This window comes from Gadus chalcogrammus, chromosome 6 (assembly GCF_026213295.1).
Source record: "Gadus chalcogrammus isolate NIFS_2021 chromosome 6, NIFS_Gcha_1.0, whole genome shotgun sequence".
NCBI classification, from domain to species: domain Eukaryota; kingdom Metazoa; phylum Chordata; class Actinopteri; order Gadiformes; family Gadidae; genus Gadus; species Gadus chalcogrammus.
The window spans coordinates 18,208,854-18,230,638 of record NC_079417.1 but is presented as its reverse complement, the minus strand read 5'-3'; the positions used below and the strand labels follow the sequence as shown (position 1 = coordinate 18,230,638).

At 46.1% G+C, this 21,785-nt stretch overlaps 1 protein-coding gene across 1 annotated transcript; it reads right to left on the bottom strand.

Moving 5' to 3' along the window:
* Positions 1–1,432: 1,432 nt before the first annotated feature.
* Positions 1,433–19,898, bottom strand: LOC130383934 (anthrax toxin receptor 1-like). Its single transcript, XM_056591868.1, has 18 exons — positions 19,433–19,898; positions 17,365–17,436; positions 17,173–17,244; positions 16,257–16,338; positions 16,099–16,132; positions 15,891–15,970; positions 15,073–15,141; positions 14,838–14,918; positions 13,734–13,794; positions 13,409–13,507; positions 11,123–11,192; positions 10,894–10,972; positions 10,265–10,360; positions 8,211–8,252; positions 7,430–7,525; positions 7,005–7,172; positions 5,915–5,995; positions 1,433–1,888 (listed from the first exon to the last, which is right to left on the bottom strand). The coding sequence occupies exons 1-18, from the start codon at positions 19,606–19,608 to the stop codon at positions 1,433–1,435; spliced, it is 1,914 nt and encodes a 637-aa protein (XP_056447843.1). The 5' UTR covers positions 19,609–19,898.
* Between the last annotated feature and the right edge of the window lie 1,887 nt (positions 19,899–21,785).

Here is a 21,785-nt window from a genome sequence, read left to right as displayed (position 1 = left end):
CGATGGAAGGTCTTGGTTTTCCATGAGCTGTCTTCCAGGTCTGGTCAGCGCGCACAACCCTGCAGTCCTGCACTGCTTTCCCGTTCAGCCCCAATGCCACGCCGGGGAAAGGTAGCATAATGTCTGTGACTGTGTATTTTTCTTGGCGTTCCTCGCACTGCATACATATGGTTTCAACCAAATCACTTAGGCTAAAGCCCATTCGGATTTGGGAAAATGACATTCTTCTCAAAGTCTTCACCTGGATTGTTGATCACTTTAGAATGGGACCCAGCCTGTTACTGGGTCCCAGTACGAGTCCAACTAATGTGCCAGAATTCCAAATTGCCCCTGCACTGGTTTGTTAGTAATTTCGACAGCTAAGTGCCTACATTAATGATATGATTTTACTTGAATGTGCATCATGAAGCAAGTCATCGTTAGCTTTAAGGCTCAGTTATGGTTCCAAGTCGACGCAACGCACTGACCAAGCAGATGTTTCGACGCAGTCGTGAACCTGTTTTGGTTCTGCGTCAGGTTTTTTAGTGAGCGGACCAATCACAGCCCTTCCTACTGCGTCCAGCAATGATACGATTATTGGAAGGCGCATGTTAGGACCTTGCGGTGGACGCAAGGAAATTCCGCAAGGACATAATGGGTCCATAAAACCCCTTGCATTGCGTCGACATGGAACCGTAACTAAGCCTTTAGTGTTCAACATCTACCTTGATACGCTTGCCTGGATAAATTTGCCTTTTGTTCATTCTCCAACTTCAAAAAGATGATTAATCTGACACAAACAAATACTTATACTAACCAATAAAACAGGAAACTACAACAAATTGTAGAAACAATGAAGATTTGCTTCTAAAAAATCATAACTTCATGATATTGATATTACATGCAAATAATAAAACGTTGGAAAGGCAACTTATAATGATTCCTCAGAATTATCCCTTTTTATATGTTTTCTGGAATATTTTCAGCTATAGACTGCTCACCATTTTTGATTGTTATCAGGCAAAACCGAACATTAGCAATATACTGCCCAACATACTTTGGGAACATCGACCTCTTGTAGTGTTCGTGTGGAGGACGGCCGCAGGCCAGATGAAGCTCTGAAGGCCAGGGCAGATGTTGCTCAGCACAACTGGCCTCCTTTGCATGAGCTAACCCCCTTTGGACGCCTCTCTGTCTGTCCGTCAAGCGTGGCAACAATCACACTGCTGGGCTAAACGTGTACACATGTCCCTGTAAAAACAGATAGCCAAAAAAGAGTTGTGCTAGCTTCTAGCGCGTCCATTCCCAGAGAGCCGGACATCACAACAATGTTTTCCGCTAGCTCGAAGCGCACGCAGGTTCGTGCTAGCCAGTGAAATCGGGAGTCGCTGCGGGCAGACGGCCACGCAGGTTCACCCAGCCGTTTCCTGTGGTGGCCCCCACCGCTGGAGCCCTACAGGGTGGGGCGGGGCGGTGGGCGGGCCGGGGGCGGCGCTCTTACAGGTGGAGGTCCCTGGGGCATGGGGGGCAGGGCGCCGGTCGGGGAGGCGGGCGGGGTTGGGCTAGGGGGGGCCGACGGGGGCGCTGGAATTTTCAGAGCCAGGGGAGGAAGGGCGAGGTTAGGGGGAGGGATGGTGGGGGGAGGTGGGGGGGCGGAGCTTGGGGGGGTCGGGGTGGTGGGGGTAGGTGGGGGGGAGGAGCTTGGCGGCGGCATGGGGGGCAAGGGAGAGAAGGAGAACGAGGGGGAGCAGGAGGGTGAGGGCAGCGTGGGGGTGGGGGGGAGAGTGCCCTGGGGGGCGGGCGGGCTGCAGTCTGAGGGGGGGCTATAGGAGGGAGAGGGGTTGTTGGTGTACTGCGGGTAGCGGGGCAGGGGGTTGGACTTGATCCGGCTGAAGTTGATGCAGCGGCCCTGGAATAACACAAACACACACACACACACACACACATATCAGGAGAAGGGTGAGAGTGTATGGGAGAAATTGAACTTCAAGAATGAAGTCAGTGTGGAAAAAGAACAGTGTTAACGAATGACTTCAGTCCAAGGGTCTTCTCGGGGCCGTAGCCCCCCTGCCAGCCCCAGAGACAAAAAATTGTTTACTGACTTCAAGCGGACCCCTGAACCTGTAAACACCTCTATACCTGGCTCCCCTCGTCCTGACAGGAAGAAAGGGGGAGGGCTTTTTGACGGACACTTGGAACTCCTTCCCCTCTCTTATTTTGTTCAGCTGTTGTGGTTAGACAAGGGTCATGGGCTCAAAGCCCACGGCACACAGCCGTGTCGGGACTGAACACAACATAATGGATTTGAATTTTCCTTCCCAAACTGGACTTGATTCCTAAACAAAGTTAAAGGACACAGCCCTGCTGCATATACACTCTTTACTAGAAACATTTTGGTTGGATTTTTTGGGTTGCGCTACAAAAAATGGAAATGAATGTGTGCTCAAAGCGCTTTAGGCTACAGTCTTTCAAAGTCGCCGGTAACCCATACCGTTTTTACACCGACTAAACTCAAGTGTCCGCCACAGACGTCAAAAGACCGTGTGAGCAATGTACTAGCTGTCAATCTCCATTGAGTGTATGGGGTGGGGGGGGGGGGCAGAATACTGAAAACCCAGTGAAGTGAAGACAACGTAAACCTTAAGGTGCCTGGGGAGACAGGACCTTGAGAGTCCAGGACCTTGAGATACCAGGACCTGGAGAGACCTAGAGATACTAGGACCTGGAGATACCAGGACCTAGAGAGACCTGGAGGGACCAGGACCTGGAGATACCAGGACTTGGAGAGACCTAGAGATACCAGGACCTAGAGAGACCTGGAGATACCAGGATCTGGAGGGACCAGGACCTGGAGAGACCTGGAGGGACCAGGACCTGGAGATACCAGGATCTGGAGATACCAGGACCTGGAGGGACCAGGACCTGGAGAGACCTGGAGATACCAGGACCTGGAGGGACCAGGACATGGAGATACCAGGATCTGTAGATACCAGGATCTGGAGATACCAGGACCTGGAGATACGTGGACCTGAAGAGACCAAGACCTTTGGATACCAGGACCAGGAGATAGCTTGACTTGGAGATAGCTGGAACTGGAGATAGCTGGACCTGAGGAGAACACTTTGCGAGAGGTACCTGGGGCCTCATGTACTAAGACTTGCGTGGATTTCATACTGAAACTTGGCGTACGCCAAAACCCAGAAACTGTCTTACGCACAAATAAATTCAGATGTATCAAAGTGTGCGAACGCATGGATCCAAGCACGTTTCTTTTGTACATCTCGATCAACGTGGAATTGAGCGCACATGCCGAGGTGCCAAACTCCTCCCTGTCCACGCCCTCATTTAAATATGCAATTTCATTTAAATAGGCCTCTGGACCTGAGATTCACCTCTTAATCCGATCACCTGGCACCATGAACAGAGGCAAAAAACGAAACTTCACGGAGTCTGAGCTCGAGATTTTGCTCCACGAGGTAGAAATGCGCAAGCATATGCTATTGGAACCCTGTCAACAGGGATAAATGCAAAACAAAAGAGAAGTGAGTGGGAGTGTGTTTGCGAGGCCGTCAATGCAGTGGGGTCTCAGCAGCGCACACACTCTGAAATTAAAAAAAAGTGGTCAGACCTCAAGGTGGAGGTGAAGCGGAGGGTTTCTGCCCACCGCCGAAGCGTGACCGCAACAGGTGGGGGGACGGGAGTGGGGGAACTCTCCCCCTTCGATTTGAGAGTGGCCGCTTTGATCGGTGACACAGCTCTCACCGGAGTGGTGGGATCCCATGAAGGGGACACCGATCATCCCCAAGGTAAATATGCTGAAGTCATAAATGCTGTAATTATACTGGTCATACAATTGGCTGCTTGCAATACACATAAGTCGTGCGTAAAGATGCCAGGATATTAAAGACTTTGACTCGTGTTTATTAACTTCAATTTTTTATTTTTGAATAGACAAGCAAGGAGAGGGCACGGATTGCTCCGTCGGCCCCGGCGTCTCCAGCGCCCTTCGGATTTGACCATTTGCGATGTCCTCTAACAACGCTAACTTCATCCATTGCGCATGCTTTTATAGCCACCCATATAATTGCAAGGTGTGTTAATTGTTCATTAGTGTGTCTCTGATGTGCAAATCACTCTGAGTCATTGTTTTCACCTTTTTTCCCAGTTTCCCAGCGTCACCTCTAAGTGTCGCCAAAGGAACAATAGCTGTAGAAACGTGCGTACGACAGCTCTGGAGCTGGCGTGGGGACCGCACATTTTTACGGTCATTTCACGTTTTGTACATCTGAACGTGAGCGTGGAAAAGGACGTACGCCACGTTTTTGTGCGTACGCAACCTTAGTACATGAGGCCCCTGGAGAGGTAGAGGCATGCAGTGCCTCTGAGGGAACCAGATCCAGTACAGCGGTTCTTGTCTCTGATTGACTCCATTTGTCAAACCCGGGTTCCAAAGTTTCCCCTATTATTCTGAGTGGCTGCTCTTAAACTTCAGGACAAGAATCTAGGATCTAGAGAACCGTCCATCCAGACCCCCACCTGATGCCTGTCTCCTGCCCTGGTTTAATGGTACCTAAGGGCTTTAACCAGGGGTTCTAAGTGCTATCAGAAAAGCCTTTCTTTCCACTAATCACCACAGACAGTTAGGGATTTCTCACTTCCTGTGTACTAATGAACGCTTTATGGATGGAACGCCATGCTCTGCCACGCCTGATAATAGAAGGAGGAGTTGGCAGAGCTTATGGAGCGAGCCTAATGAATATTCTGTGCTTTTCACGCACAAAACGAACAATATATTGTGTGGCAATGCTTGCTTTGTTCCAAAGACCTCCTTAACAGTTATCGTGCTTCAAACTTTTTCAATCTTAAAGAAATATATTCTTTCAACTTTCGCAATCATGTTAAAACCAATTACTTTAGAATTTCTTTACTTTATTTGAAAAAAACTTTTCTTAACCTCATACTTTAAAATACATGCGGACACGACGAGTAGCTAGGAGAGCTGCAAACGCTCTGCATCAAATGTTCGGTGAGCTCTTCCAAATGGCTGCAGACTGAATGATCTGTCAAGATTGTTTATACAATTACACCAATTATCCCTTAAGCATTTAACATTCTCCATCCATCTTTGGACACACAGAATTTTTTTGGCCAATACCAATACGATTTGTTCAAAAAATGAACCGCTCAATATTACTGTACTTGCTACCCATGACCGTTTCGTATGACAAATGACAGCCGTCTCCTTGGGCAACACGCTTGCGCTGTGGTTACATACTGTACAAAGCATTTCAACGCTCAGCACTTGTAAATCCTGATGAGTCTGAGCTGCCAAGAGCGAGCCAGGCTGTTGTTCGTGCTCAAGAAGACTTCACCACGGAGGAGAGTAATATGTGTGCTATCATAATGGCTTCCCCAGATTGGGCTTTCTGTAGCCTGGTGTTGTAGCACTACTAAAACCGACCCACCAACCACATGTCTCCTCAGCCTCGAGGTTCAATGTATACTTCACGGCTCACAGCTGCTCCTCGTTCTCAGGCTGATTGGAAACGTTGGCCAATCCTCCACCACTTTTAAATGTTTTTGAAATAATTGCTCCTGGGGAGAAATACATTTCAACATATACCCTCTGAAACGAGGGAGGTTTAGAGGCCCTGTCTTCAGTACGGTGTCCCGATAGCTCATTAACAGTGAAACCGCTGGGCTCTTTCTTTACATTAGCATTCAGGAAAAAGTCCTATGCGAGACTCGGATAAAAGCTAATAAAACCAACCACAAGATTCGTCCTCGTGCTTAAATGTTCACAGCTGCTGGTCTTTACACGCTAATTGAAAACGCTGCCAAATCCTAAACAAAGCCAAGTTAACAAATTCAGAACAACGGTCAAAGATTACAGTTTAAGTCCAGTGCTTTCATTGGTGCAGTTTTATCATCTTACCTTGTCCCCTGGGTGTGGTCTCATCACAGACACGCGGTCATATCCTCTTCTTAACAACACCCATAGCGAGTCCAATTTGCCCTACGAAAAAAACGAACTATGAGTAACCATTGAAAATAATATTGTTTTAGTAGTCAACTAGTACATCCATGATACCAAAGAAGCATGCTTCATAGAAAAGGTAAAAAGTTATAGGACACAACAGGTCAGGTGATCACAGACACACACACACACACACACACACACACACACACACACACACACACACACACACACACACACACCATCCGCCCTCCTAGTCCTAGGTTTATCCACTAATGTTCAGACTAGATGCTTATTGAACACGTTTTAACTTTAATTAACAAACAGTTTTTGTATTGTTCAATGCATAAAGCTTTTTTAAATCAGTTTCCTTGCAAGAAAACTGCTGGCTCTGCAGTTGTGCTCCCCTGGAGGTCAGTGTAGACAGGTCTGCTTTGTGTTAGCTATCCCCTGCTGGCAAGGACGACCAGTTGGAACACTTCCCTTTCACATCCTCCTGGCCCAGGGAATGGGAGCTGCGTGCTAGCAGTCACCTTGGTTTGTTACCTGACCACGGCTGATACTTCCCTCACTGCGACATAACAATAAACCCCTCCCATCGCTAACATGGCCCCATCTGGGATAGATGGATGGTGGACATTATGGGCTCTTTGGGATTCTATGGACAGGGAATCTTGTGAAATGTATTTGCAATAAAGGGTGGCCCCTTAAATGAGCATAAATTGCTCATTTAACTTTTTCTAATACGCATTATTATTATTTATTCGTAATTTATTTTAAGATAGAGGTATGGGGGGCATTCATCCCACTGGAGGGCCTGAACTCAGTTTGCTAATTCGATCCCTGTCTCTTCCTAGCTGAGTGTCGAGGTGTCCCTTAGCAAGAACCCTAACCCTAACTGCTCCAGACGAGCTGGCTGTTGTCTTGCGTGCTTGTCTCCGCCGTCGGTGTGTGAATGTGTGTATGAACCGTTTTAAGTTGCTTTGGCTAAAGCGCCTGCCAAATGCTGTGAATGTAAATGTTGCCTGAGGCTGGGGGAGGCGAGCACCTTGATGGGGGAGTACCACTTGCGTGGGCCGGAGGGTTTCCGCATGCCATTGTTCAGAACCCGAGTGGGAGGAGGGGCGTACTCCTGCGCAGGCATCTTCACTTTGGCATTTTTGGCCTTTTCAAGCTTTGCCCCCTCCTCAGTGGAGCCCTTCTCCCCCCAGCGGACCTGGAGAAGGAAATAAAGAAATCAGAAATTTATATCACTGTTTTTCTGAACGGTGTTGGCAAAAGAAAAACTATAATAGTTTATCTTTTGCCAAGTTGAACTACTACGAACTACAAAGATGAACTATTCATCAATAGTTAATCTTTTGCCATCATGGTTCAGACTTTTTATAGGGTGAATATTAAGTTAACTATTAGTTTGGTAGCACAACGTACATGGCTGTAGTAAAGCTGTACTTTATTAAAAACAATGCTCACCTCCATTCTTTTGATCCCACCAACCCCCCTGCCCCCGTAGTACGAGGCGTCCACGGTGGGCCACTTCTTCTTGGGCGCGTCAAAGTCCTCATCGTCCTGTTGGGAGGAGGTCTGGTTCATTCCATGAAGAACTGCTTCATGTTAAACCTGCACTATGTACGTTTTCCCAGTAGCGCCCTCTAGTGGCTCGAGCTGTAGCCACAGTTATCGCTAAATATGTTTCCACGCTGGAGCAGAATAAACCGATTAGTAGGGATAAAACGCCTGGAGTGATGCGTCATGAATGGGATGCTTTTATTCTTTAGAAATTAAAGGAGCTAATAGCTGTAGTGCAAAGGTAGCATAGTGATGTTTAAACACTGATCACAAAGCTGGACTGGAGGAACCAACACCTCTAAATTCGTCTTCTTTTTCCTTCCACAGGTGTCTCTGCTTGTTTCGGTTCAGTTTTTTTTTGTCAGTATTTATTTCAGTTCTGAGGAAATGCTGATTCAAAAACATGTTGAAACCATAACGCATTTAGCCATTCCACAAGGGCTACCAACCGAGAGTTATCCAACCAATTAAACTGTAATGTATTTAATTAGCTTAAGTATTTTTAACTGTTTTGAAATAATTGCCGCGGGAAATCGAAGAGATACTTCAACAGAAAAACATTCCTGAGAAGTACTCCCTCTCAACGGTGTGCTGATTTCCCAACATTATAGAAATGACTCCTTATTTCTTTATCATTACCCCAGAATTCAAAACCATTTGGATGTGAGATGAAAGTGCTGCTCACCGAGCTCTCGTCTGAGACGGGTGGGGGGGGCTCGTGGATGATCTGAAAAGCAAGGTTTACAGCGTGAGGAGAACGCACGGTCCAGTGTTCAAACAAGCAAGTAATGTGATTACATTCCAGGTTTTAGTTTTGTAGATCTCAAAATGTCTGTGACGGAGTAATTTCACAACAAAACATCCAGGATGTTGTCTTTCCTCCATATAAGGAAGGACCCTAGAATGTCCCCTTTCTGGAGGAGAGGGAGAGAGCAACAACAAAAATACTGTTTCTTGCAGCGGACAGACAAATAGACGTACTAAAGGGGCAGACAAACAGCCATACTAAAGGACTGACAAATAGACGTACTAAAGGACAGAAAAATAGACATACTAAAGGACAGACAAATAGACGTACTAAAGGACAGACAAATAGACGTACTAAAGGACAGACAAATAGACGTACTAAAGGACAGACAAATAGACGTACTAAAGGACAGACAAATAGACGTTCTAAAGGACAGAAAAATAGACGTACTAAGGGACAGACAAATAGACGTACTAAAGTTGCAGTTTAGTTTTAAAACTTAGAGGACCAGAGAACGATAATGACAAATTATAAAACTATTTTGCACGTGCATTGAGAGCACGGAGGTGCTTGTTACTGGTAGTCCTGTGTTTACTTTATGTCACTGGGTGATCTATCAGTGTTTTCCTCCAACAACAGCAGGCATAAGTCTCTTTACTTTTGTCGTTGGAAAAATGACCTGATTGGGACGCTGATTTTCCTCTTTTGGCGCTCCGAAGCTTGGAGGCCAAACTAGATCACCATGGTAACTGTAGCGTCACTTTCCGAAATAGCGCCCGGTTACGGGGAAAATAAAGGGAAGTGAAGTGAGAAGAAAAGAGAGGCACTGCCATGTTGTAAAAAACAGAAAGCTGTTCTTTCTCTGGCCACGCTCGCCGTTTCTGTTTCCAATGCTGTAAAAGGAGGTTTGTAATGAGACAATGAATCTCTTCATTACCATGAGGAGATTCACATTCAGTCAAGGATGGACGGATCAGAGAGAACCTTCTGGTAAATTGAAATGGATGTTCAGATTTTTTGTGGTTGATAGTTGCAGAGATGTCCCACATATTCCATTTCTATTGAGTTTGGTGCAGCTGGAGATTGGCAAAACACAATCAGAAGTAAAACCTTGTTCAGGGAAGTGATGTTCTGTACTCCTAGTCAGAGAAGGATCAAATTCAACAGTAGTATTACTGCCTCTTCTCTGGTGTTCATCTGTCAATATATTGTGGGGAGAACGTGACCCCTCCAGCTGTGACCTCCATTATTCCAACAGCAGTGTAATTACTGGAGCACGCGTTCACCTGGTGGCCTTGACCTCTGTGTAGGCAAGTCCGTCTGCCAGTCAAAGAGGTCAAAGACACGCGGATCCGTTCCTAACCTCACCTTCCCATCAGGGGAATGTTGTTTGGGTTAACAAGGTGCCCTACTGGGGGCGTTGGCAAGACAAAACACACCTGCCAAAGACATTATCCCATTATATGAGGTTTAATTAGGCTGCAGGCCCCCTGATGTTTTCGTTTTTACGTGTATCAGCCCATCTGTGTATTAATGTTCAACATAAATTCATATGCGAGAGCGAAGGCACGGTTTCATGTTTATGTTTGTGTGTGTGTGTGTGTGCGTGTGCGTGTGCGTGTGCGTGTGCGTGTGCGTGTGCGTGTGTGTGTGTGTGTGTGTGTGTGTGTGTGTGTGTGTGTGTGTCTGTCTGTCTGTTTGTGTGTGCATTAACCCTCCCCAGTGAATACATCTACCCCGACAGTGGACCAAACCCTTCCCAGTGTATTAAACCCATCACAGTGTATACATCCACCCTTCCCAGTCTACTCAACTCCTTCCCAGTGTACTAAACCCTTCCCAGTGTATTAAACACCTCCTAGTCTACTTAACCCTTCCCAGTGTACCAACCCTTCCCATTGTATTAAACCCATCACAGTGTATACATCCAACTTCCCAGTCCCGTGAACCCTTCCCAGTCTACTAAACCCTTCCCAGTGTACTCAACCCACCACGGTGCAGCAGAGAGGCCAGAACCACCACAGCAGAATCAGCACTAGCAGCAGCATCATGATGAGCAGAGCAATGGCCAGGATGGTCCCATCTGACTGTGACAGAACAGAGCCATCATCATCATCATCATCATCATCATCATCATCATCATCATCATCATCATCATCATCATCATCATTATCATTATCATTATCATTATCATTATCATTATCATCATCATCATCATCATCATCATCATCACCCTCTCCCCACTACGGACCAGTACCACAATTCAGAGACCAGACTGCTCCTCTACATGCTGTTCTGAGTCATGGATAAGTCATTGATAACCGAATCAAGTGTACCTCGACATACGGTGGATAAGCAGTTAAAAGAATGAAGTGAATAAAATATAAAGGTAAAGCCAGACAGCATTTACATTTAGGGAATTTATCCAGCCGCTTACAATAATTACATTTGTCAGAAGAAAGAGAAACAATATAGTGCTGTCGGTACAGTAAGGCTGTTATTCGGAACAAGTGCCAAGCACTAACAATTGCTTGGTAAACCCATTCCCGTCTACAAAGATAGCTAGGATAAGATGCTACATGATGCTAAGTACAATGTGTTGCAGCCCCAGGGAACTCACACAGCCCACGGTGGTGATGGTGACGGAGCTGGAGATGAAGCTGAGGCCCTCGTTCATGCTGACGTAGAGGTTGGCCGCCCTGCAAGAGAGGGAGGAAGAAGGGGCTCATGTTCCTCCTCCATGGTTCACATCAACTCCATCCTGAAGGTTTGTTGTTGCTGAGACATTAAGAAGCCAGGAGAAAGATTTGGTTGCATAAAGTGAATGCTTATTTGAATGCTCAACTTACATTCCTTCTTCTTGGAGGACTGGGGCAGGGCATAGAAGATATGTGTCTTCCACAATCAAAGGCTTCTCCACTGGAGAGGAGGAAGGGGAAAGGGTCAGTCCACCAACCTCTCCTCTGATGCTACTCCAGTAGGTGGTGTAGCCATTGACACAGCAAGCTCTTCCATTACAAACTTTGAATAATTAATTATACAGTCGGCTTATTGTGACTTTCCATGGCCGATTAACTTCAAAACTTGTGATAATCATAGATTAAAGAATCCATGACCCATCCACTTCAAAGAACTAAAGTAAGTAAATGTACGCTGGCCCACTGAAATGAAAGGTGTTCATGGATTCTTCCCTATCCAACCACACTTAATAACAGAACAGTGCTTGATAGTTTCAAACCCCATCAAACCGGCGTCCTCAATCTGCCATAGCTCTCTGTTTTTGGAGGACTATCGTCCAACTGGCTCGGAGCAGCATGGATCAGAGTCCAGTTGTTTGTCCTGGCGAAGGCAGAGCATTGCCGACCACTGAGGACATCAACATGGGAGCTGCAGGAACGCTCCAGAAACACCCTGCAGGTTGGAGGGTCCACCACCGCCACCAAGAGAGTCCTCCACCAGTACAAACACAGCTAAGGTATCCATGCATCAAGGCTACCTGCTGCTCTGAAAGGCCTGGCACCATTTACAAAAGAAGGCCTGGCACCATTTACAAAAGAAGGAGAGAGGAGAGGAGGAGGGAGGAGGGTTTAACCACACAGCGCCAGTGACTATAAAGAAAGTACGACTAATTAGTGCTGAGGCTGATCTCCATGGGGATCATGTTTGCAGCGTTTAATCTCCTCCATGAGAAGATGGAAGCTGGGCAGACGCCAGTGATCATGACACATTGTTTTCTGAGTGTGTTTACTCGTGGAGCACCCTGGAAGGTCAGGTTTTATTGACACGTGCATCAGCCTCTTCTTCTGTATCAAATGCACTGCTAAAAGGCCGGCTGACTGGGCTGGCTCATTCAATTTGAAAGCTTACAGGAGAGACATTATCTTTGATGAAGCAGGTATCTTAAGAGGAAATGTTCATGATTTGTCTTTTGATTAGAAAAATGGATCCAAATGGCTCTAGGGAAGGGAATCTTCCATGTAACATCTCTGTGCCACATTTCAATGCGTCTAGGCGTACAAGCTGCTGCCGTTCCTCCTGGAGACACAGGCTCAGACACGGATTCAGCTGCTCAACACATGTACCTACAACTCAGTGACTCCTTCCTTTACTCATTGTTTCACTGTGCTTAAGGAGGAGGGAGGAGAGAAAGGCTGAAATAGACTGAGACAAGGCCCACCATGAGCAGCCTCCACTCAGAGGCTGACCTCCACCCAGAGGCTGACCTCACAGATAAGCGTATACGTGTACCCGAGGAGATCTGTGACTTCATCGCTTTCATCGCCATGTTTGTCCTTTGCAGCGAGCGATGGCAACAAGCTCCAGGGGAGGGTTAAAGAGGTAGGGCTATCTGATGGAGCGGTCTCTGAAGAGATAATGGAACTGACGTCAACGCCTTCTCACCACAATCGATTCCATGCCGCCCTTGATGTGATTTGAACGTTGGCCAATAGTCGGTTACAGGGAAACATTAAGCTGTCGTAATGGGAATGGGATCGCACATTTATGGCACCAGTTGACAAGAGAGAGGGCATTAAGTAAAATGGTGTGCAAAGCCTCTGCGACGTCTAAAGGCTTTCCACACCAGGGATCAATAACAGGAGCATTGGCCGAATCCTCTCTCTGGCGCCTGTTGGCTCAGCAGCCTCATAACGTTGCCGTTCCATGGTCACTGGTATTAATGTCTGCATGGTAGAAACCATTATGTATACTCGTGAAGATCATAGGAGTGTAAGGACGCTCCACCTCCTGACTCGTGTGAGGAACGCTATCCTCTATTCCCTCTGGCTCTGTATCCCCACCTACTTGGTGTTTAACAGGAAAACAGCCGTGGAAGAAACAGACCCAACACAACGGCTACTTATTCACTTAGGGCGCTGAGGGCAGCTCTGTGATTGTTCACTTTGGGGAATTTCAGCGAGATTTCCACAAACAGGAAGAACGACAACAGTCTCCTGCAGAGATGAGAGATCTTCTAACTGTTTCAGTTTGGCTGACAACTGAAATTCACTTGAGGTTGTGATATTTGTGTTGAGACAGGGGAGAACAGTGTCATGCACTCACCATTAGTAACATCTGCTCAGAATAGCTTTCCAGACTCATTCGTAGACTTTGATGTTTGCTTCAATTCAACTCACTCTTAGTCAGGGTGTCGTTGATCCGGTAGCTACACAGAACCTGGTCCACGTTCCGGGCGTGGAGGAACCCGTTTCCTCGGACCACCACTTGGAAAGACTCTGGCCGTAGAGGAAGGAGAACAACAACAAGTCATTCCACGCCTAGCGGCAGACACAGTACGGTATGGCTGTATGATAGTGACAGACTGAGATGTGTCCTGTGTGGATCTAGGGGTCAGAGTTACGTCCTGCGGTAGATGAAGCAGCAGGTGTCCTAATGGATGCTGTGTCTAGGGTAGAACAGGGGTTTAAGCTGGATGGACGGGTTCTGGATAGCTGTCCTTACCTCCAGCACAGATACTAGAAGGTTCTGCAGCCAGGATCTCAATGCAGGACTTTTTCAGAATCTTATGTGGAGAAGCATATCAGGGAGAATTAAGTTTAGTTTAGGGAAATAGGGGGATTATATATAAATTTGGAATTATATTATTATCATCATATCACATATCATTATCTTAGTTATAATTAATATCCCCAGTGGCCAGTCTGAAGCCAATGTAAATAAAGCAACAAGTCTCGTTGTGGAAATACCAGAGACGTTAGAGAACCCGACAGCAGAACGGTTATCCAAATAACAAAGAAGTGTACAACACTTGCGTTACAGTGTGTGCATTCACACACAGACACACTCATGTGGCGCTCGCACAGTCGTAGCTTAATGTCTCATTGGCGGGCCAAATTCTCTGTGCATGCAAAGCATGGACCAATTAAAGGGGCAAAGCAGAAAAAGGGGAGTTAGCATGTCCCCGTATGACGACATACAGGGAAAATTCCAAATCGTCGCATCTGAGCTTGGTTTTTTCAAAGGCAGAACAGGATACCTAGTGCTCGCTTTACACCTAACTCCATTTCTAGCTCCTGGGGGACCATAGGCAGGCTAGGGGAACTCATATTAACATAAGAAAACCTCATAAAGTGTAATTTTCATGCCATGGGACCTTTAAGTTATTACCATTTATTTAGTGCTCTTACTATATTTGCTATATATGGTGTCCTCTGTGGTTTAAGCCTCCAGTAGCTGTTGTTGTTGTTTGTGTCTTTGAAAAGCCCTGTTAATTCTAAACAGCTGAAAAACCTATAAAACAGCTTTCAGGGTTATGCTAACCTGATGACCCCCAGCTGTTTGACCTTTGACCCTGATCATTAACTTCCTCAAAACATACAGTAAGTCCAGGTAGTTCAGGAATTCCTGGAAATACCCTGATGGATGGTCTAGTTCTCCCCCACCAATACATCTGGTTTGCTTGTTTAGACCCTTGAGTCAACACGTAATGTAAGATACTGTAGGAGAAAAATGATTTTCTGCATAGTAATTACTATGTATAAAGTGTTATATCCGCTACATATGGGCTGTCCATAGAGAGGCAGAGAGGGAGTCTGAGGTACTCACCGAGTCGATGACATCCTGCAGGGCCTCAAAGCCGTCGTTGACGGGGAACACGTGGTCTTTGCTATCAGCGATGTTTGCCAGCTGAAGGAAAACCATCAGCAAACTCATCAGGTAAGCACTGCATGCAGGTCATTTTCCTTTCAGCATTATACACAACGTAGGAATGGTAGCTCTGTGTGTGGGTACGCAGGTTTGATTCCTCATGCACGGTGTGTGAGGAGCAGGAGCCACCCACCTGGGTCTCGTTGAAGTCCTTGACCCCCACGCAGTAGACGGAGGCGCCCAGGCTGCGGGACCGGTTAGCCTGGAGGGCAGACAGGAAGAAGAGGTTTAACGCCTGGCCTCCATTACACCTTCCCAGACATAGTAGTCGGTGCCACGCCCCTCGAGCCTGGGTCTGGATGGCCCTCCACAGACAGGTGGGGCAATATTACAGTGGAGGTGGTGGAGGTGGTTGGAGTTGGTACTGTTGTAGATGTTTTTTGTTGTTTTTATTGTTGTTGTTAAATGGTGAGAGAGATAGAGAAGAGGACAGTGTTGGAAGGCATGATGATAGGCTCGGTATGCTACAGGCCGGATCTACAGAGAGCGCTTCTGAACTTGCCGCCTGAAGCTGAAGAATCTGTTTCCACTCTCAGGATGGTTGAACTCATATATAACCATAGGTGTCAAATGCAGATGCGCAGAGGACTGTTCTCCTCCACACATCTGCCCCAGGTCCAGGCCTGCAGTGAGGGGGTTACCTGGACCCCAGTACTAACCCGGGATCATAGAAGTAAAGAAGAGTGCGCACATGATTTATCTTTTGGGAAGGTAGGGGGATGACCTGCAGTCTCCTAACCTGGGCAAAGTTTGCACGCCCTCCTTCATCCCATCATCCCATTGATAAGATTGTTTAACTCTACCCACGTTGGGTCCCTCGCCCATCTCCTCGTTCTCTCTCGCTCTCACCTCGCTCTCGCTCTCACCTCCCTCTCTCTCCCTCTCCCTCTCCCTCTCTCTCTCTCTCTCTCTCTCTCTCTCTCTCTCTCTCTCTCTCTCTCTCTCTCACACCTCTCTCTCTGCGTAGAAGAACAGGTCCTCGTGCAGCTCTCCATCTGTGAGGGCGATGATCACGCTGGCAGAGCGGTAACCTGCAGGGAGGCCCAGAGCACTCGGGTCACACGCTTTTATTTGTGATTGCATGAATCCACTGCTGGACGGCTATGGCCATAAACACGATCAGTAATGACAAAAAAAATAAAAGCCCCAGGCAACACACCTTCTGCGTTGCCATAGTAGATCTGCTCACTAGCCTGTGGATGGAAGCAAAGTCAGAAGATGAAGCACGCTAGCTATTTGGACCAGAGTCCACTCTGGTCCAGAACCTCTAGGAGAAGAGCCTTCCAAGTGTGACCCAGGCGGAGAGTGTCGTCTCACCCTCTGGATGCCCTCGTGCATGAAGGTGTCTCCCCCAGGAAGGACCCGCTGGAGCTCCTCCAGTCCCATGCGGATCCGCTCCCTGACCCAATCACAGAGAGGCGTTATTTCAGCAACTAATCAAAACAAAAGCCCTGGTCATCAGTCCAGTGGATCATACCTGAGGCTAACAGCTGCCTTCATAAAAAACATTAATAAACTGCCCCCACATGTTCAGCATTTCTGAGATCAGGCAACAGACGAAAGTTAATCAAATATTCTCTCTCGGCTGCCAAATCGATAGAACGGAAATATGCCTTTTGTTCAGGGTGATGGCAGGGGAGCCATAAACAGTCAAACGTGTTTTATATTCTGACTCTAGCCTGGGCAGTGATCAGACACATATGCGTTTCACGCTGCAATGTGTGAGAAAAGCACGTGGTGCTTGTCCAGATTGAAGATGAAAAAAGGGTTTGATTCAGGTTTGATTTTCCTGACGACAAGCATTTCTTTAATATTTTGTACTTAATTGCCATCATCCGTCTTGATGATACACATGTAACCTTGAACAAAGTAGGGGCAGGAAAGAACAGCAGCCAGGTTGTCCGACTCACAGTTGAAAAGTACTGGGTTTGATTCCACACATCCACATTCTGTAAACCTCCTAGAGCAGTGGTATAGACAAGTGTCTTACCTAGGAGCAGGTAAAGGTAATGAGCAGGTATAGCTCAGTGCCTTACCTTGGAGTAGGTAAAGGTAAGGAGCAAGTATAGCTAGGGGTCTTACCTAGCAGCAGGTAAAGGTAAGGAGCAGGTATAGCTGGTGCCATACCTATACCTGCACCTTGATGACCTGTATCTGAATTCACTAGACGTCCCTTTGGATGAAAGCATCTCCTTATTGACTTCACAGTAAACAGTGGATGAGCACCACCCACCTGTCCTCTGTGAGTTTCATGAGGGTCCTCCCCTCAGTGGAGAACACAATGAAAGACATCCGCAACTGTGGGCTGAGATGAGGTGAGACGCGGTTAAAGATAAGCTCATCCAGCAGGCATGTGTTCATGCGATTATAGATTATAATTTTTTTTTTTATTATTAAGAGAGATAGGTGGAGGAATGTTTCTTACCTGATGAACTTGTGAGCGAGATGCTCTACAAAGTGATATATCTCAGTCCAGTGATTCTGTACGCTCCCAGATCTACGAACACAAACGACAAGGAAACAATTAAAATTTCACACATTTTTGTGTTAAACACACATTTTATAAAACAGATCTGAGTAGACGACAGATAATAAGCTAGAATATGAATTTTCTACCGATACAGAAGACCGGCCTCATGGTGCCTAGAATGAGCAAACCAACATCCTGATGTTCTTTATTTGGCAATACACTTGTTTTTTTGCTCATTTTAATTTCATCACTTGTCATCCCTATCCTCACAGCCCAAGGCCAGCGTAGCTCAATGAGTCTTTGGCATCGTCGAGACGGACAGAATGCTTGCGATTCCCTTACAGCACAGCAATTCCACGCGGGGGAGAGAGTGATGTCGTAGCTTTGCTTTCTCATATCCCTATCTGTGTTTTCACAACGCCCGGGCAATGACCTCAGCGTGAGTGGAGTCAGATATATTAACCCTCATCATGCCGGCACGCCGCTGCTCTGCTCTCGAACACAAGAACCGGTCTGCCTGCATCTGAACGCCCGCGGGCCAGTAGGAGTGCTGGCTGCATGGTTCTGGAGTCTCTCCTTCAGCAAACGACTGCAGAGTCCATGAGTCCTCGCTAGATAATTTGGTTAAGTTGTTAAGTCAAAAGGTATTGTTTTCAGAGCTGTGGAGATAAAGGTATGTCTATAAAATCTAAGCAAATAGTAGAGATCTTCTAGGATTTCAGGTTGTTGTATAATCCCCCTCTCACTCCTCCCCATCACCTCTCCCTAGACACCTCCCCCCCACTGTTTCCATGACACAAGTCCCAGCAAACGCAGGCCAGGCCAAATAGGCTGAGGAGCTGGAACATCTGGAGCTGATGGAGAAGGGGTTGTGTCGAGAAAGAGAGAGAGAGAGAGAGAGAGAGAGAGAGAGAGAGTGACTGACTGACTGATGTAGAAAGAGAGAGGGAGTGAGAGAGGGAGAGACTGAAGTAGAGAGAGGGAGTGAGAGAGGGAGAGAGAGATACTGAAGGATAGAGAGGGAATGTGAGAGAGACTGAAGGAGAGAGAGGGAGTTAGAGAGGAAGAGAGAGAGAGAGAGAGAGAGAGAGAGAGAGAGAGAGAGAGAGAGAGAGAGAGAGAGAGAGAGAGAGAGAGAGAGAGAGAGAGAGAGAGAGAGAGAGAGAGAGAGGAGAGAGAGAGAGAGAGAGAGAGAGAGAGAGAGAGAGAGAGAGAGCGCGACTGAAGTAGAGAGAGAGGGAGTGAGAGATGAAGAGCGAGCGTAGAAGCAGACAGTGAGGGCCTACAGAGCGAGGGACGACCTGGACAGGAGGCTGACATGAAGTGAAGGGGTCACCACAAAACAGCAAATGAGAGAAGGCATTTGCTGAAGAAAGATAATGTGCAAGGTGTCTAACCAGATGTTAGTAAACTGTAGATTAGTCAGAAAAAAACAATTTAACAAACACAAGTGACTGCTACAATTTTTCTTTGTAACTATTTTCATCCATTCAAAAACTATTTCAACTGTGTGTCCGTATAGCTGTTAATAAGTGGGCATGTGGAAATTACGTCAGCTCATTTCACGCCAAATAAGAGACTACAAATGTACATGAATCATGAAACACGTAGCCTACCTGGATTTTGCATTAAATGAATTAAACTTAAATGCGGTTTGTAAATCTAATTCTAGATAAGAGCCTTACAGTTCGGATTTGAGGCAAAGGCAAACCGGGATAAAAGTAACAGAAGGAAAAAAATAAAAAATAAATATTCACCGTCAAGCCCCCGCTATGATGAACTTCAAACAAAGCGTCAGATTTATTAATTGTGCAGATTATTATTCATATCTCACACAAACACACACACACGCACACACACTCGTTATTTACATTTCAAATGTCATTGCTGCTGTTACCAATAACTTATAGGCCTACAGAAAACACCAGGGACTCGAGTGTTTTCAATGATCAAGCCAAATTAATTGATCAGCCGGAGTTTATTTGACCATAAACGGCGTGCGTGCGTGCGTGAACAGACTCACTTGTCCAAAACAAAGTAAAGGTCAAACTCTCCGGTGCATGAGGGGGAGACGGCCTGTCTCCCGTCCTGGTTAATGTTATTCCCAGCAGTAAGAACCAGGAGCACGGCGCCAAACAACAACACTGGCGTCCACGACCCGCTGCCCCAGTACATCATTCCGGTCGGACTGATCCCCATTCAGAGTGGAGGGTCAGTACTCAAGTTGCAACAAAAAGGAAAAGAATAATCCCTTGTAAAGATGAAATCTTCGTATGTCCACGGACTAACTGTGGGCGCAAATGATTGGAATTAGAATGCATGACAAGGGTCCGAGATTCACGGCGGTATTTGCACCAATATGCTGACAGCCTCACATGCATGCAAAACGGATTGTTTTTATTTCAAAGTCGAAGTGCGTTCGCTGAGCAGAGAACTGCACAATACGCCAAAGCAAGCAAGACTAATATCCTACTATTTTTGTGCGCTCTCTCTCTGTCTCTGTCCCCCCCTCTCCATCTCCCTCTCTCTCTCTCCCTCTCTCTCTGTCTCTGTCCCCCCCTCTCCATCTCCCTCTCCCTCTCACTTTTAAACTTGTTTTTAGAGAAAGGCCAAACAACCAAATCGCAAAACTACTGCCCTCTACTGGTGCAGGTGAGAGAAGACGCTAGACTCAAAATCCGAAGAATGTATTCTGAATATGAGATAAACTTTAACTTGCATATATATATATATGATAAATATAACTGAGTGTGTTGAGTGATCTATTAATACCGACCAACCAAAAATGACAAATAATTTGTAGAGCACAACATATAAAATGAGCGAAATGATACGGCCTTTTCACTAGTCACTTTTAATCCCTGCCTGATGTTCCGTGGGCACATGGAGGTGGCTTTTGTATAGCATCTGCCTGGCCCATGACATTGTATCTGTGAGGCACACACTGGTTGTGTTCTATACTCATTTAAAGTGCAATAATAACCACTCTTCTTTCTCTCCACAGATGAAGCTTCGACATTGGCCTGCCGTCAGATTTAATTTTTAGATGCTGCCCATGTGGCAGTTGGGTTAAATTTTACTAAACACTCTAAATCTCGACCCTCCATAACTCTACTTGTTTATACGATAATATGATAAAAAATAGAAACGTGCTTATCTCCCGCTATTTGTTTACGTTGACGTTGATCCTTTGATTTGATTGGTGTGAAGCCAAGGGCCCGATGGCTTCCCTTGGAACCCTGCTGACTAATCACAGGAGGGCAGTGTCATGACGGTAGGCCTGATTGGTTAATCCTTCTCTTTTTTTTCACCAAGGGATGCCATCTCGGGATGGCTTCTTCGCCTAACCCTACTAACCCTATAGAACTATGCATTAGCCCTTGGGCACTAAGCTAATGCGTAGGGCTAATGCATGATCACCAAGTGCAACCCACAATTATAGAATGTCAAAAGATGATTCATTTGAAGGATGTGGTGTTTGAATAATGTTATTTTGTCATTGTCCCTGATTGAATGAGCATCTGTTATCAGACCATAAACCAACAGACCTAACCAACAATAGGTCCTATAGGCTACTGCCACCTGCTGCCAAACCATAACATTGTAATGCGTAGTAGCGTAGTAGTTTAGGCAATCAGATATTTTATGACGACTGTGCAAATTAGCGTGCGATGCCCCTTAATTTCGGTGGGGCAGAAACTACTGGCGTATGACCATACCCACAATTTATACATATTTTTAACATGTATATTTTGAGCTACATTAGAGCTAATTAGAACCGCCTATGTGCAATGGAAACACCAACTCTGCAAGGTCAAAAATTTCAAAGGACAAATTCGACATTATAGGGAAGTTATTTCTTCCATATTTTATTTTAACAATCTAACAGGCTTAGCGAGTGCATTGCAAGTAGCCTACATGAAAAGTAGAAATGGAAGTCATCAATCAAGCAGACCTTCGATTTGGAACTTGGCACGACGATGTGTTCAAATCTCTCAATAACAACACTTTTGAAATCAGATATTTCTCAATAACAGCTGTTTAAATCAGGTATGAAATCAGGTAGGCCTATACAATTTTAATACCTGCTGAAATAAATAAATAAATAAATAAATAAATAGGCTTCAATGCCGAAAGATACAGGCGGAGTAATTCGACTTTAAACAACTAGTCCTAGAATATGACCATGGGGCAGACTACTTTACGACCATATGGGTGTCTCGGATTGCAATTCTTATTGCAGCCTGCAGGGTTATGCGAGAAACATACGGAGGGACGCGGTCGTTGAGCTCCCCTGCCCCACATTGCATGACTCGTTAAACTCAATTAGAATAGCCACCATCAATTTAATATCAACAGACCAAAATAATCAGAAA

What these genes read in the sequence shown, in the direction of transcription:
- LOC130383934 (XM_056591868.1), bottom strand. Translation starts at nt 19,608, where the DNA reads ATGGGGATCAGTCCGACCGGAATGATGTACTGGGGCAGCGGGTCGTGG. An exon ending in AGGACTTCAACGAGACCCAG is followed by an intron (nt 14,919 to 15,072) that starts GTGGGTGGCTCC and finishes GTTTTCCTTCAG; the next exon opens with CTGGCAAACATCGCTGATAG. An exon ending in AGTGGTACTCCCCCATCAAG is followed by an intron (nt 5,996 to 7,004) that starts GTGCTCGCCTCC and finishes TTTTTTTCGTAG; the next exon opens with GGCAAATTGGACTCGCTATG.